At 47.5% G+C, this 15293-nt stretch overlaps 1 protein-coding gene across 1 annotated transcript in view; it reads left to right on the plus strand.

The window, feature by feature from the left end:
• Positions 1-14102, plus strand: part of TNFRSF21 (TNF receptor superfamily member 21) — a 38202-nt gene extending 24100 nt beyond the window's left edge. The window contains exons 4-7 of the mRNA XM_061990867.1: positions 159-424; positions 9121-9174; positions 11494-11713; positions 13033-14102. Coding sequence (XP_061846851.1) covers positions 159-424; positions 9121-9174; positions 11494-11713; positions 13033-13262 — 770 coding nt within the window. The 3' untranslated portion in view covers positions 13263-14102. The remainder of the gene's footprint in view (positions 1-158; positions 425-9120; positions 9175-11493; positions 11714-13032) is intronic.
• The last annotated feature ends 1191 nt before the right edge of the window (positions 14103-15293 follow it).

The raw sequence follows: 15293 nt of genomic DNA on the forward strand, positions 1-15293 counted from the left end.
GATCATTATGTTGCATTCATCAACCGTCGAATATGTGGCCAGGTTAATGTTTACCCGTTTCCTGAAATTTAGAGCAATCGTGAGCTATGTTAATATTAAAAATGAAGTTCTCCCCTTATCTTTTATGGTTTAACACCTGTAGTTCTTCTACTCCACAGGTATCGACATCCTGAAGTTGGTGGCGGCCCAGGTGGGGAGCCAGTGGAAGGACATCTACCAGTTCCTGTGCAACGCCAGCGAGCGTGAGGTGGCGGCTTTCTCCAACGGCTACGCGGCTGACCATGAGCGCGCCTACGCCGCCTTGCAGCACTGGACCATCCGCGGGCCCGAGGCCAGCCTGGCCCAGCTCATCAGTGCCCTCCGCCAGCACCGCCGCAACGACGTGGTGGAGAAGATCCGAGGGCTGATGGAAGACACCACGCCGGTAATGATGGGCTGTTGGGCTTTGCATGCTGGTGGCTGGCGCGTCGCAAACTGGGTCTGGCTATGGTGAGCTTGGGGGTGGGTGCAGGGAACTCGGCTGCGACCTCGAGCTTAGATGATCAGTAAGTAGCTGGACTCTACCTCTTCCTGGAGCTCCTTAGGGGCTTATATTTAAGGCTCATATTGCTCTTAGCAAAGCTTTGCCAAAAGTGGGGAGCATAATGCTGGAGTCCTACGTCTTGTGATGTGCTTGGATCTTTGAGGGTCACCAGCAAGACTTGGTACTTGAGCCCTTGTGTTCAAGAGGTGGAGGAGAAGGCATCCTTCTTTCAACGTGCTCTTAAACACTGTTACAAATCTCCAGGATTCTGTAAGAAGGGCCAAGTATCCTCGAGCTCTAAGAGGTGGTGTTGTAGAGCATCGAGTCACTTCATCTAAAGCAGTGACTGAGATGGTCCAGAGTTATTGCCTATCGGGGGTGCTCCACCCTTAAAACAAGCTTTGTGTATTTGGGGAAAAATAATTGCCGTGGAATATCCTGCAGCAAGGTCTTAATGGGGTGTAGGTTGTTGGGAGCTGCCTCGGTGACCTTTGTGGATTGTTTTTCTGCCTTACTTGTCAGTGTACTTGTAGATTTTGGCTCTGATAATTTGGTGGTCTTCTGGAAATGTTTTTAAAGGTGATGAATGAGGGCAATGGGAGGACACATGGTTTGAAGTTGGAAGTGATGAGGGGAAGACTCTTTCCCCTAAACTGGTTGATGAAACATCTCCCGTTGGCAGTGACCTAGACCCAAAGGGAATGGGTGGATGCCTGCAAACCCCCTTGGGCCTGGCAAGGTTGACCTTTGTGGATAGCAAAAAGTGTGAGGCAGAGTGTTTGTTAGAGCAGGGGCCTCCCAAGACCCATTTTGACCATTTCATACTTTCCCTGTAAGAAGGGCTGTGATCACTTTGCCATGCCGCCTATCCCACATGACTTCATTTAGGGTATTGAACATCTTGGTCCCTTGTATCCATCGTGTGAAATTGCAGGTTTTGATGCACTAGCAGGTGTCCTGGGCTTGCATTTTTGAGGGACCCTGAGTCAGGTGTGTGCCAAGCATTGCTCCATGCATCCTGCCCAAATGTTAGATAGGTTCACTTTGCCAGCTGCCCAATTGTTCCCATTCAGTTGCTGTTTGCTTCTTTCCAGTTCCTGGTAATTAAACAATGGATAGCTTTCTCATTTCCTACCATGGTCCAAGATACCTTTGATTTTTTTTATGTCAAGGTTGGAAAAAAATAAATGAAAAGGCTGTGACAAAACTGTAGGTGGGTAAAGAAGAAAGGCAGAGAAAAATGTCATTCTGTATATGTGGATTAAAGTATGTGCAATGTCCCCAAAGGACACATTGTCCCCTTGCTTTCTTGGAGCACCTAGTAGCCTCTGTCCTCCTAGTTACTGCTGTGACTTTGCATACTGCAGCAAAGTGCTAGGCTAGAACACTGGATAAAATATAGGTCTTGTTCAACAACACAATGCCTAATTAACAGACTTGGGCTGTGTGGGGTTCAATGCTCCTGTGTTGTGCTGTTTTGGCCAAAACTTTCAGGTAGTGCTTCTCAAACAGCACAAAAGTGTGGTTGGTAGCTCCAGGAAAAGGATTGGGTAATCTTTTAGGATGGTGGACTCCTGAAGATGGAGAAACGACGAGTGATTGGCTTGTGCACGTCCAAACTCTGAAAACATGGTGATTTAGATGCTCCAGAAAATGAGCAAATCCTAATCTTATGGATAATTGTATGCAAGTCTTCTGGACTTCCCAACCAGCTCTCCCACAGGATGTTTCTCTTCAGTTTTTGAAACAGTGTTGTGTTCCCCAGCATCAAGCAGTATCTGGAGCCTGGTGGTTTCCCACCCCTTTCACTTGCAGTCCTAGGAATGAGTGAAGTTGGGTCACTGGTCCTTTGAGCAGGTGGCTGAGGTGGACCCATGTGAGAAATGGGGATCACTTATGCAAAGGAGGCATTTTTAAAAATTTACCCAAGCTGACACATCCTCCTCCCCATGCACGTGACTGAGCTTTTTCAGATGAGCAGCCCTCATTGTCAGCCCCAGGTGTTGGCCATTCCTCTGCCCTGAGAGTTCTAGACTGATTGCTATGCTGAAGCAGCTTGTTGGATATCAAAGCTCCAAAGCACCCCAGGGTGTAGATTCAGCACATTGTGTTTCTGCAGGTGTTACCTGCTGTAACCTGTCTGCCTCCTTTCCTTTGCATTGGCTCTTGCCCTGTGGATGTGGGATGGTGATGGAGTGGCTGTGGGAGGGATGAAGAAAGCTGCCGGAAGGGGCTTGTGCAAGGGAGACTGAATCCCTGGAGCCTCGTGCTGCAGCCAGGGGAGCAGATTGCTCAATGGCAGGAGCAGGCATTGGGGTTATTTCATTTGTTGTGTTTTTCTAAATCTGCTGGTTGGAAAGCTTTTAATTAGAGCTAATCCCAACTTGGCTGACAGTGATTTGTCTGTCTAAACACTAACAAATAGAGGTGATTTTTCTCTATACAGAACCAGTTTGAACTGGAGGAGCGAGTCACCTCCGTGGTGGTGGGTGTAGCTGCTGAGTTGCACTTCTCCAGCAACCAGCCTGCAGAATTGCAGAAGCAGTCTTAACAACAAAATTACAAAGGTTTTTGTGCTGTGGAGAGAGCGAGGACTCTCATGAGCAATGTAGATCCACACGTCCTCCCTGCAGCTTATAGCGTGAAGCCCTTGGGGTGACCCAACCCAGCAGCAAGCATCTGACGTGTGCTTATGTATCTTAGATGAGCGTGGGAGGGATGTGTGGATGGCTGTGTTGTCCTCAAAGCCTTTGGCCCTTGACCAGCATCCTTGGGTGCAATTAGGCACTCCCTCATCTCTCCTCGTGGCCCTGTATCGTGAGAAAGCACCAACACCCCGTAAGGTCCTGGTTCACAAGAAGGTGGGTGTAGTCAGCAGGATAATATATCCTGTCTGTGGTGCTAATTTAATGTGATGTCTCAATCCATGGGAAGGGGTTTGTGTTCCTCTTACCTTGTGCCAGATTGACACAAACAAGGTCAGATAGTGCAGAATGGCTGGTTTTTGTATTCTTAGTGCTTACAAAGAGGAATAAACAGGAAAGGAAAAGGTAAAGAAGGGGAGATAGAAACAGAAGTTTCACCACATGTAGATCCAGTGTTGTCCTGTTGGTCCTTAGTTGCCCTGGGTGTTGTTTCTTGGTGGTGGGACTTTGTGTCTGGGAGAGGACTTTACAGATTCCCTGATTGATCTGATTCCAGATGTATGCAAACTCCTATAACAAGTTCCAAGCAGGGTTTGGAGGAACAAGGCCTTTACTTCTTCCTCCCATTGACATGTTTTCACCAGAAATGCCCTATAAGCTCACCCACAATAGGGACAAAATATACATGTTAATATAATAAGACAGACAATGAAGTCGGTGAAGGTTATGGAGTCTTACGAAGACAGAGGGAACTGTGGGTGTTTAGCCTGGAGAAGAGGAGGCTGAGGGGAGACATGATCGTTCTCTGCAACTCACTGAAAAGAGGTTGTAGTGAGGTGGGAATTGGTCTCTTCTCCCAAGTCACAAGTGATAGGACAAGAGGAAATGGCCTCAAGTTGTGCCAGGGGAGTTTTAGATTGGAGATAAGGAAGAACTTTTTCCCCTGAGAGGGATGTTAGACCCTGTCCCGGACTGCTTAGGGAGGTGGTGGAGTCCCCATCCCGGGCGCTATTGCAAAGCGGTGTAGCTGAGGTGCTGAGGGACATGGGTTAGTGGTGGGCTTGGCAGGGTGAGGTGAGGGGTGGACTTGATGAGTGTAAAGGTCTTTTCCAACTGAAAGTATTCTATATGTAGAAATTCATGTTTACACTCACAGACAAGTTCTCTCCAAGTGTTCAGTAATCCTGTAATAAAGAGGCAACTGGTGTGGAGGCTATGTTAAAAGGAGGGAAGAATGTTTTGCATCAGTGGTGACTAGGATTAGATGGGCCTGTTCTTGTCTAGTGCCCATTAACTCTACTTTATTGAGAACTACCACATCAAAAGGACCCATATTTGCATTTAGTGCCAATAATCAACAATTAACCAACCACCTTTTCCCATTTGGGTTTCTCACAGGCTTTGGGAAAGCCTTATGCCAGGACTTTCTATTGTATCTTCCTTGACCAGATAAGGAATGACAGCTGCAACTCACCTGGCAAGTTCAGCTGGATCCCAGGCAAACACTGAGATGATAAGAAGAGAGATGGCCCCCATCCCTCCCCAAGATAAGCACAATGTTTGAGACGACTTTGCCAGTCTCATCCTCAGTCTCTAATTCTTCTTCTAGAATGTGGTCTGTAGCAAGGTGTGCACTATTTAAGCTATTAATTTATGGCCGATGGATCTTGAACAATATCACAGTAGTCTTGATATTAACCCCTTCTTATGACTGACAAAGCCTTGTTTCTCAACATACTTGACTCCTTGTAAAGTATGCAGGGAATTCACAGCTCCATCCACTACTTTTGTCCTGTAGCTGATGGCTTTCAAGATGTTTGAGACAATCACTCAAATTGTTTTTCACATATAGTCAACACTCGAGAGTTCTACACAGTCTCAGCTCATACATAGATATTGTGTTATTGAGTGACATAACTCTCAGACATCAAATGGGTACCCAGCCAGCCTCCCTTTGCCACCTCATCTCTCCCGCTATCACATCCTCATCCACAATCCTTTATCTGGCATCTGGCCTCTGCCTATGAAACCTGTTCTCCTCTGCAGTGCCCCATTCCTTTGGCAGCTTTTTGGACTATGAAATCCAAATATTTACAACCCCGGTTAGGAACAGGGGAATTAACAGGAGTCTCTGGAGCGTTACGGTATGTGGAAGGAAAATTTTCCTTTGGGGAAAAGGAGCAGCTCTGCCAAATGCTCAACAGCTTTCTTAGCCATGGGAGATTATGCTGGTTTTGCATCTTGCTGAATGAATTTAGGTTAAAACGAGATTAGCCCTCTGAATCGCTTTGCTAGGGGTTTGGTGGGCTGGTTTTTTTTTTTTTTTGGATCTGATCTTGAAAATACAGTGAGTGCAGCAGCTCTGGGAAGGTGCTTTGGGGTGTGTTTAACTTAGAGGGTTCCCAGCAAAGACTGACCCCAACCATGATCCTCCATAAACCTCCAGGGGAGGTTTAGATTGGAGCTGAGGAAGAACCTTTTCCCTGAGAGGATTGTCAGACACTGTCTCAGGCTGCCTAGGGAGGTGGTTGAGTTCCCATCCCCGAAGATACTGAAAAGCCGTGTAGCTGAGGGACATGGTTTAGTGGTAGGCTTGGCACTGTGAGGTGGGGGGGTTGGAATCAATCTTAAAAGTCTTTTCCAACCAGACAATTCCATGAACACTTCTCATGCTCGAGGTTTGCAGGATGTTTGCCCTTGGAGGCAGGCTTGCGGGCAGCTGAATGTGAGCCTGGGTGCCGGTTATCTGGCACAGGCACACCCCAAGTGAGTGGTGCTGACAACAACAAACCTAGAGGGTGGAGGCGTGGGGGAAAGGGAGAGACTTCTTACTGCTATCTCAGCAAACTGCAGTTCTCCATTTTGGGGTTAAAACCAAAAAAGTTTAGTGCAGCACAGGCACTGGGGTAATGGGATTTTTTTAGGGGGGGTGCATGACAGCATTTTGCAGATGGCAAGAGGTGTCTGTGCTTGCCTGGGTTGGCCTGGGGTGTTGCTGGCATGGCCAGCTGCACTGGCTACCTTAATTGTCCTACGATGAGCAATACTTTTAAGCTCTTATCTCTTTATTTATGGCTCTGCTGGCCTCGACTGAATTCTTTCAGGGAGTACATGGAAGGAAAGCAAGCAGCCTTGCTCAGGGCATTGCGCAGAGCAGTGCAGCCTCAGCAAAGCTTAAAAAAATAGTACGTTAGTAAGGGAGATGTTGAAAAGGGACAGCAGATGGCTGCAGCGCTGAGCCCAATGAGATTCAGGCCCATAGCTAATTGTATGTTGTGGATAATGCCGTGAATCAGCAAATATGTCAGGGCTGGGTCTGATGTGAGGTTAAGCTGTGGGATTTTTGGGCGGTGCCAGAGGAGAAGAGGATATGAAAGCAGCTCTAGCTCTAGGCACATGACTGTGGCAGCACCTTTTGGTTCCTTCCTCTCTTTGTCAGTCAAAACTGGGGAGGGGAGGTGTGTCAAAAGTCTGGAGCAGCATTACTCAAATCCAGCCTCTAACACCTCCTACCCTTCCCCAATAGCTCCTATCCATCCCCTTCATTTTCTTTTTTGGCAGAGCAGAGCTGCCTGGACCCAGTAATTAGCAATTAACTCTGTGCTGCTTAACCTTGTGAATTATCAGCAGAGTGAGTGTGAAGCTACTGGATAGATTTCTCACACAGGGGACTGTGGTCTGAGGGCTGGGCAATGTCCAGGCAGCCAAGAAAAAGCAAAATTGCATGCAATTTTTCCTTCTGCACTTGAACCAGATTTTATTTGAAGCATAAAGGTGCAGGATAAAGGGGCCAGAGCCCTGGGGAAGGGGTTAAGGCCAATAGGATTTTGCTGGAATGGGCATCACTGTTCTGCTGCAAGTTTGCTTTAAACCATGAGTTAACTGTCTGGAGAATGAGAAATACAAAAGTAGTAGATGCAATTGTATGTGAGGTTTCCCTCCAGTGGTAGCCATAACTCCTTGGGTCTCTGTGTTGCAGTACAATGGGCTTGGGAGCATAAGATGAAAACTAGAAGATGGTGAGGTCATAACAAGCTGAAGTTGATACTGACTTACTCAGCTTCTAATTGAGTTTGGATACTCTTTATCATGGCTTCATCAGCTCTTCATCATCATTCGAGTTGAAAAAGTGGGTAGGCAGATCCATAGAAGGCAGAAGCCAGGAGCTCTTATGGAGACACTGTGTCTGGAGAACCACTTGGCCTGCAAATGGCCAAAGCCAGTGAGGAAGAGCTGCTTCCTCTGTCAATGACTGTGTTTTGGTCTTTACATCTAAACCCTCCCCAAATCTGGCATAGCCTGTCCTAGGTTGTGTGAGGCTTGACACTCCTTTGGGGCTGCCTTCTCTTGAGGTATGCTGGCTCCATCAAAGAGGTGGTGTTGAGTGCTCTTCTGAAACCTGGCCAGTAAGGTGAAGAACACAGAGAGGACATTTGAACTTTTTCACCTTTGGGTGCTGAGTACCCTCATTCTGGCAAAAGGCATGCCTTATACTTTGCAGCACACCATCACTGTGTCTCTCTGCCACCTCCATGAGACCTTGTGGCACAGCCAACTGTCTTTCACCTTCCAAGGTCTGGGCTGCCCTGAAGGTGGATCTCCAAGCACCACATGCACCATGAAGCTAGTCATCTGAGCAGATCTTCCCTATAAACAGGGGGACCACAGTGAGGACACACCCCACCAACACCATCCTGCATCTGCTGCATCACCCAAGCAGGGACACTGCCCTGCCCTGCTCCACGTGTTGGGCTTTCTCCTCCTGCATCCTCTGCAGAGGAGTAACAGACCTGGGAATAGTGCTGCTGTCAGCTGGGTGTCATCTCTTGGCAGGGAATCCAGGAAAGGGCTGCCTGGGTGCTAAATTTATCCCCCCACACCCCGGGAGGGTGCACAGCAACTTTCTGCAGCAGTAAACCTGTCGCTGGCTTCTATTGCTGCCTGGTTGCTGCAGGAGTAATTACAGCTTCATCCAAAGAAGGGGAGGTTTTTTTAATGTCTTTGACTGCTCCTTCCTGACATCAGCACAGCAGTTGCCATTTCTGTTTCTCCTCATTGAGCTTTTATTGCAGTAGAGTACAACAAAGGCAAAAAAGGAGACAAACCAGTTCAAACAGCCGTTGGGAACAGCTGTGATGAAAAGAAAACAAAGCCTTTGTCATCTTTAGCACCCATCCATTTCTGTCCCCTTTCCTTCTTTTTAAGAGAGTCCTTTAAACACCCTGAGCTTAGAGCATCCTCCCAGATGCATTGGGATCCAAGAGGATGTTGGTGCTGAGCCACACCCTAAAGGACTGCGAGTACACAGGAGCTTTTAAGATGTCTTTTGGTTGGGCTTTTTTTTGGTATGGCAAACCTCCTGCTGCAGTGTTAAAAAGGAAAAGAACAATAATACTGGCAAAGCTCTCCCATAAGCACTGTGTCAGGAGACTGCTGATGTGTCAAAGCCACCGTGATGCCTTAAGTTTTCACACAGGACCTTCATGTTGTGAAAATGCTGAAACCCAATAAATCCCCATGAGATGACTTTAAAATTGTCTTAAATTGAATAATATAAAATGACAAAGTCGGCAGTCATTCCTAAAAATCTTTGTCCATTTCTATTTACAGGATTTCTTCAGTACCTTACATTAGTCAGTACTTCTCTACATCGCTTGAATTGACTTTGGTTTACAAAATGAAAAGCATACACTGTATCCTGTGATATAATTATCTCAATTTAAGAGGCAATTTTTTTCAGAATTAAACGATTTGGAGGACAAAAAAAAATATGATGCTTTAATGAAGGAGACTTTTCTACATGTTACAGCAAATTATCTGCTTACAATTTAATCAGAGTTACAGATATCTTGACGTATATTGATGAAATATAGAGATGAACTATAGGGATAGAGAGATTGAAATGCTGAAAGGATCATGTGCCTTAACAGTCTCCCTTGTGTCTGTCTGCAGGTGCAGATGCAGCCTCAGTGGCAAGCACAGGACCCCTGCAACGACGGTACAAAGGTGAGAAATGCCCTGGCTCTGTAAAGGCAAAAGGGGATGATGTGTGGGTGGTTGTCTTTCTTTCCAGCCAGAGCTCAGTTTCACTCGAGCACCGCTGTTATTAAAAATAGGAATGGCCAAGGTGGTTTCAAGCAAATGAGTCACTGGGCTATGTATAGGGTATTTTTACACCTATTCCACAGGCTTCAACTCTCAGCAACCTTTTGCTTTCTCTGGCCTGTCCAAACCCTCATTCCCATTCGCTTTCTTCCTGTGGTTTAAATATTAACACACATCAGCCAAGCATCCTGTTTGCTTTGCCTCATGCTCTCAACCATTCAGCTCTTTGGAAAGCCCTGGGCTCATGAGATGCCTGCAGTCAAATAACCTCAGGTGATTTTTTTTTTAATGGTTATTTTTTTTTCCCCCTCCCCTAGTATGCTTTAGCAGCTGTTTAATTAAACTCCAGGTGACTCACTTCTGGGAAGGGTTTTTCCTTTCTGCTGGGAAGACAGAGCTGGGGCAGCTGGCTGCTCTCTGCCCTCCCTATAACTGTTCCTTAGCCATTGGGCTTTTTTTTTTTTCTTTTTTTGGAAATCAGGAGTTGGATTTGTGGATGGACATCACATAGATGAGTTGCACTGGGAAAAAGTTAAGCCCTAAAGTCTGTTTGGTTGGAGTATTTGGTTTTTTTTTTAAAGGGGAAATCAGAAGGTGTTGCAATTTGAAAGCAGTCAGCAGCTGTTCTGGTACTTCTCTTGCTTTTCCCCTAGTAATGGCAATAGGGCTAATTCTCGTCGATGAGCTGGATTGGAAAGGGAGTTTCAGAGAAGACAGATTATTTTAATTAGAAGTTAAAGCTGAATTTATTGTTAATGTGCCTATTGCGTAACGTGCTGAGCTAGAACAAATCCTCCCCTGTTTATTTTCAATGAGGTGAGAGGAGGGAAAAAATAAATTCCTCTTCTATTCTACCAGGAACAGGCTTCAGTGTTAATTTAATGTGAACTAATGGGCGTCTCAGCAGACATGTGATTTGTGGGTGGCAAATTCCTCGACACGGGTGAGGAATGCGCAAGCACATCCATGCCCGCGCGGAGGTGGCTCAGCAGCTCCTTTTCCCACAGCCTTTAATCCCAGTCTTGCATTTTAATCCCTGGGTAGTAGGCATGTTATCAGGAATAGCCTGACCTTCCCTCTACAGAAGGAGAAAACAGGGTTGCAAAATGCTGTTGGGAGAATAGGTTGCACGTGGACAGGGCTTGCAGTTCTGCAGTGTTGCAGGTTGAGCAGGGCTGCAGGGTTTGGGAAGAAGTTAAATATTAGATGGTCCTTAAAAGCAACTTGCTTAGGGGGACATGGTGACCTGCAGAGATACCCGAGATGACAGCCAGGGATGTGGGGATGCCACCTTGAGCCCTGTCATTCTGCAGAGAATGGGAACTAGAAATGCTGTGCATTTGCATCTTGAGGCGATGCAAAGGAGGGTAGATAATATTGGTTGCTGCTGTGCAGGTAGGAAGGAGATGGAAGAGGGACGATGCAGAGCACAGTCAAATAATTAGGAAAGGAGTTCACATAGGCACCGAAATGGTGCTGATTTCCAGCACTGTGTGTCCCAGCAGTGCTTGATCATGCTCTCTGTATCTTCAGGATCATGAAGCCAAACATTTGCCCTTGTCTTACATCAGAGTAGCAAAAAAGCAGAGACACTTGAGTGACATTGTGGTCAATGCCAGCCCCTGCTTGTCCTTCCTGGCCTTGGACTTAAGAGTCTGCTGTAATGCATTTCACCATCACGCTTTAATGGGGTGCTCATGGGTGCAAGGGTGGATGGGCCAAACAAATGATTAACTGGGAATGTGAGCAGAGTGGCTGGTCCCAGGGGCCTGCTGCAGTAGGCAGCCCCAGAGGTCTCATAGCTCCAGCCTTTCAGCCCTGGCACTGGTTGGAGGCTTGAAGCCAGGCTACGCCTTGCTTGTAGCAAACCATAGCTGTGGAGCAGGATTTTGAGGGGAAGCTTACCTGCTTGGCTGTCATCACCAGTTGCCCTCGAGAGCTGTGCTTTGGGCTTGAATAAACTGAGAGAAGGAAAACCAAGTGCTCTGCTGTGGTTGCATGACCCATCTCAGCAAGCGTGGGTTGTGGTGCCCCTGCTGAGTGCTGACCTGCCAAACACTCATCTCAGGTCAGAAGGTCCCCTGGGAGGAGGAGGAGGGCAGGGAGGAGGCCACCCAACCACTGGGATCGTCTGCCCAGGGTGGGCTGCGGCTTGTTTTGAGCACCGTCTCTTGTGTAGCATCCCTCAAGTTAATTTCTGTTCTCTTTCCTTCCCCGAAGCTGGAAGGTGACAGACTGGCGCTGCCAGTGAGCCCCAGCCCGCTCAGCCCTGCGCCCAGCCCCAGCCCCAAGCCCCCTGAGGCGGCTGTCCTCACTGTGGAGCCCTCTCCTTCAGAGAAGAAATGCTTCTTTGTCGACGAGGCAGAGCCCCTCCTACGGTGCGACTCGACCTCCAGCGGCTCCTCTGCGCTCAGCCGGACAGGCTCTTTTATTACCAAAGGTACCAAAATCAGCCCAGGAAACCCAAGAGGGTCCCCTGCAGTCAGCACACATGGCAGAGCTGCCCAACGTAACATCATAAAATAACTGGAGAACTTGGCACCCCAGTATGTGCTTATCACATCCTCCTTCCAGACCAGAATATCCTGTTATCAAACACCATACAGATTTGAGAGGGGAAAACACCTTTAAAGGTTTTTAACTCTGAAGTGCTGCCAGAGAAGTTGTAGCATCCCTGGATGTCTGTCTGGAGGAGTTTCTCCTGACATGGCTTTTGTGTTGGCCTATGCATTATTGCATGAGATGAATCCATAAAAACAGCACTTCAAGACTGAATTACTACTAATTTCCCCCTTCCTCCGCCAGCCCCTTGGTGGTCCTTACTGCAGAGTGTGGCTTGAAGTCACACTTAGTTAACCTTCTTTTTTGAGGGAGTTTAGCTTACTGCATTTAACTTACTGCATTTAATCTTCTTTAACTCCTGATGAAGGTGAAACACTAAGTTCAGTCAATCTACCAAATTCTTACTTGGGTAGAGAAATAAAGCTGACCCAACAAAAACAACCCAAAAGAGCGAATTTCAGCTTTTTTGGCTCCCCTCCTGCCTTAACTTTTCTGTATTGGCCATTCAGCATTTATAAATGCTGTGTTTGCTCTAGCAGGATCCTGGATTAGGTGCCTCAGCAGCACTGGCTGCTCCATCTTCTCTCCTCCCCATCACTCATCACCCTCCACCTTTGGGGCTGCAAAGAGGATGAGGGAACTGGAGTGTCTCTCTGACAAGGAAAGGCTGAGACCTGAGACTGTTTAGCCTGGGAAGGAGAAGACTTAGTGGGAATCTATCGACAGTTATAAATGACTAAAGGGCAGATGTTGAGAGGATGGGGCCAGTCTTTTTTTCTCTAGCACTCAGTGACAGGACAGTGAGTAATGGACACAAGGTGGGAGACAGCAAATGCCACTAGAACAGGGGGAGAAACTTCTTCAGGATTGAGGTGAGAGAGCTTTGGCAGGAGCTTCCCAGCGAGGGTTTGGAGTCTCCTTCTTAGGAGGTTTCCAAACCCGCCTGGATGTGTTTCTTTGTTTCCTGATCGAGGGAAACCTGCTTTAGCAGTAGGTTGGACTGGGTGATCTCTAGAGGTCACTTCCAACCCCTACTATTCTGGGACTTTTTAAAATGTTGGTTTTTAATCTATCTTCCCCTTGGTTTCCTGTGGCGTGTCCCTCTCCAGAGGTGGCACTGGGGGATGGACTGAGGTCACAAAGGTTAGGGGAGGATTCTCGAAGGGTTTCTTGACCACCCTCTCTTTCCTCCTACAGAAAAGAAGGACACTGTCCTGCGCCAGGTGCGCTTGGACCCGTGCGACCTGCAGCCCATCTTCGACGACATGCTGCACATCCTCAACCCTGAGGAGCTCCACGTGATAGAGGAGATCCCGCAGGCTGAAGACAAGCTGGACCGGCTATTTGAGATCGCCGGAGTCAAGAGCCAGGAAGCCAGCCAGACCCTCCTGGACTCTGTCTATAGCCACCTTCCTGACTTACTGTAGGCACTGGGTCACCACCACGCGCTCCGAATATCTGCTAGAGCTAGCTTTGCACTCGTTCTGATGACTGACAATACACAGGCAGGTTTTGTTGTAGAATATATGGCCAGTATTTTTGTTGAGGTGTCCTTGGTTTCTGGAGGGGAGGCAGTTTGCCAGCTCTGCACCCCTCTACCTTAACTCTATTGCTCAGTCCAAGTCTTTGCACCCTCTGCCCCCCTTCCTGAGCATCTCTTTTCCTTGTTCTCATTCCAATCAGATCAGTCGATGCACTTTATAAAAATAAAAAAAAAATCAGTTCATGAACTAAAAGACCACGAATCTGGTATAATTTAACACATCAAATCGGGGACTGCTCTGTAACCCACTTCTGTCAAAGCTGTTGCTCAGAGTGACCATCTCCCACCACCTCCCTTTGCCTCAGAATGGTAAATGGCAAAAAAACCACGCAGAGAAATCTCCAATCGTTGCTGGTTACTGTCTCTCAACACAGCTGAGCTTCCCCACCCCAGGTGACTTTCTTTTTATTGTACTATTGTATAGCTCATATCCATTGCTGAGATTTTACTAGCACGGTTATTTATTGTATGGTTTTCACCCGGACAATGCATTGCGCTCCTATAAGCTTAAAGCAGAAGCGCTTTTGTGGCAAAAAGAGGTCGGTCCCACCAACCAACCAGCCCTCGAGGGGATGATGAGGTCCTTTTGCCTTCAGCTGAATGTAAGGAGTAACCTTGCCTTGCTGCTCGTGCGGTGAGGTGCTGGATGTGGGGAGGCGAAGGCGGCCGGCCGTGGTCCTGCTCTCCTCGTGGTGTAAGACTTAAACCAAGCTATGCTTTTACACTCGTGTCTCTTGTTTTTTATACAGACATGGCTGATAGGTTCTCTGAAGACCTTACCTGGTCTTAATAGTCTCTTCAGATCACACTTCACTTTTTATGAAAGGGGAGGGGGGAGGGTAAAAAAAGCTGCATCATAAGAAGTCCGTCTGATTATATTTGCAACTCTTAAGCTCCAGTAAGGAACAGTCTGTACTACACTCAATTTGAAGAAATCCCAACATGAGGGCAGCTTGTTGCTGCCCCATGGGAAGGGGTGGGAGTTGGGGAGTGAATTGGAAAAATTGCCTTCCAGTGTACTAATTTATTAATAAATACTAGGTGTTTGTTACTTGACAAGATTCTGCGTTAACCTCCTTAACACCTGCCTCTGCTAGGGCACACCTGGGTTAGCGCAGACGCTACTCAGGATGCCTGTGGGGCAGTGAAGAAGGGAGATTTGGGGGTTTGGGAGTGATGAGAGTGGTGGTCTCATTTTGCTTTGAGGTCAAAATGTGACTGCTTTCTGTTGACCACACTGCCTTGAGTCCCCATGGTTACTGCTGGAGCTCTGCAGCCAGGGGAGATACTTCCCTGGGGGGCAGGTCTGACACTGAGCTGGTGAGGGGGGGACAAGTGCTAATCCCTGTAGCAGTGAGCAGATCAGATGGCTGATAGGGCTTTCAGGGTTGGTTTTTCAAAGCTCTCAAAGGCTTTGCAGGCTTCTGGGGGGCTGAGGTATTAATTTTCCAGGATGCAGCTGCTGTGCCAAGTAACTCCTGAGCACAGTACTTGCAGTCACAGCATCACAGCATGGTAGGACCTCTAAAGATCATCCAGTCCAACTCCTGTGCTCAAGCAGGTTTGCCTAGATCAGGTCACACAGGAACCCAGGTGAGTTTTCAAAACCTTCAGAGGAGACTGCACACCCTCCTGGGCAGCCTGTGCCAGGGCTCCCTCACCTGAACAGTAAAGAAGTTTTTCCTTAAGTGGAACTTTTTGTGTTCCAGCTTTTGTCCGTTACCACTAGTCACTAAGGAAAAAAGTGTTGTTCCATCCCCTTGATGTACACCTTTTGAATACTTCTAAGTGTTAATGAGGTTCCCTTTCAGTCTCTTCTTCTCCAGACTAAACAGCCCCAGTTCCTGCAGCCTTTCCTCATAAGAAAGATGCTCCAGTCCCCTGGTCATCTTGGTGGCCCTGTGCTGGACTCTCT

The sequence above is a fragment of the Colius striatus genome, chromosome 2 (assembly GCF_028858725.1).
Source record: "Colius striatus isolate bColStr4 chromosome 2, bColStr4.1.hap1, whole genome shotgun sequence".
NCBI classification, from domain to species: domain Eukaryota; kingdom Metazoa; phylum Chordata; class Aves; order Coliiformes; family Coliidae; genus Colius; species Colius striatus.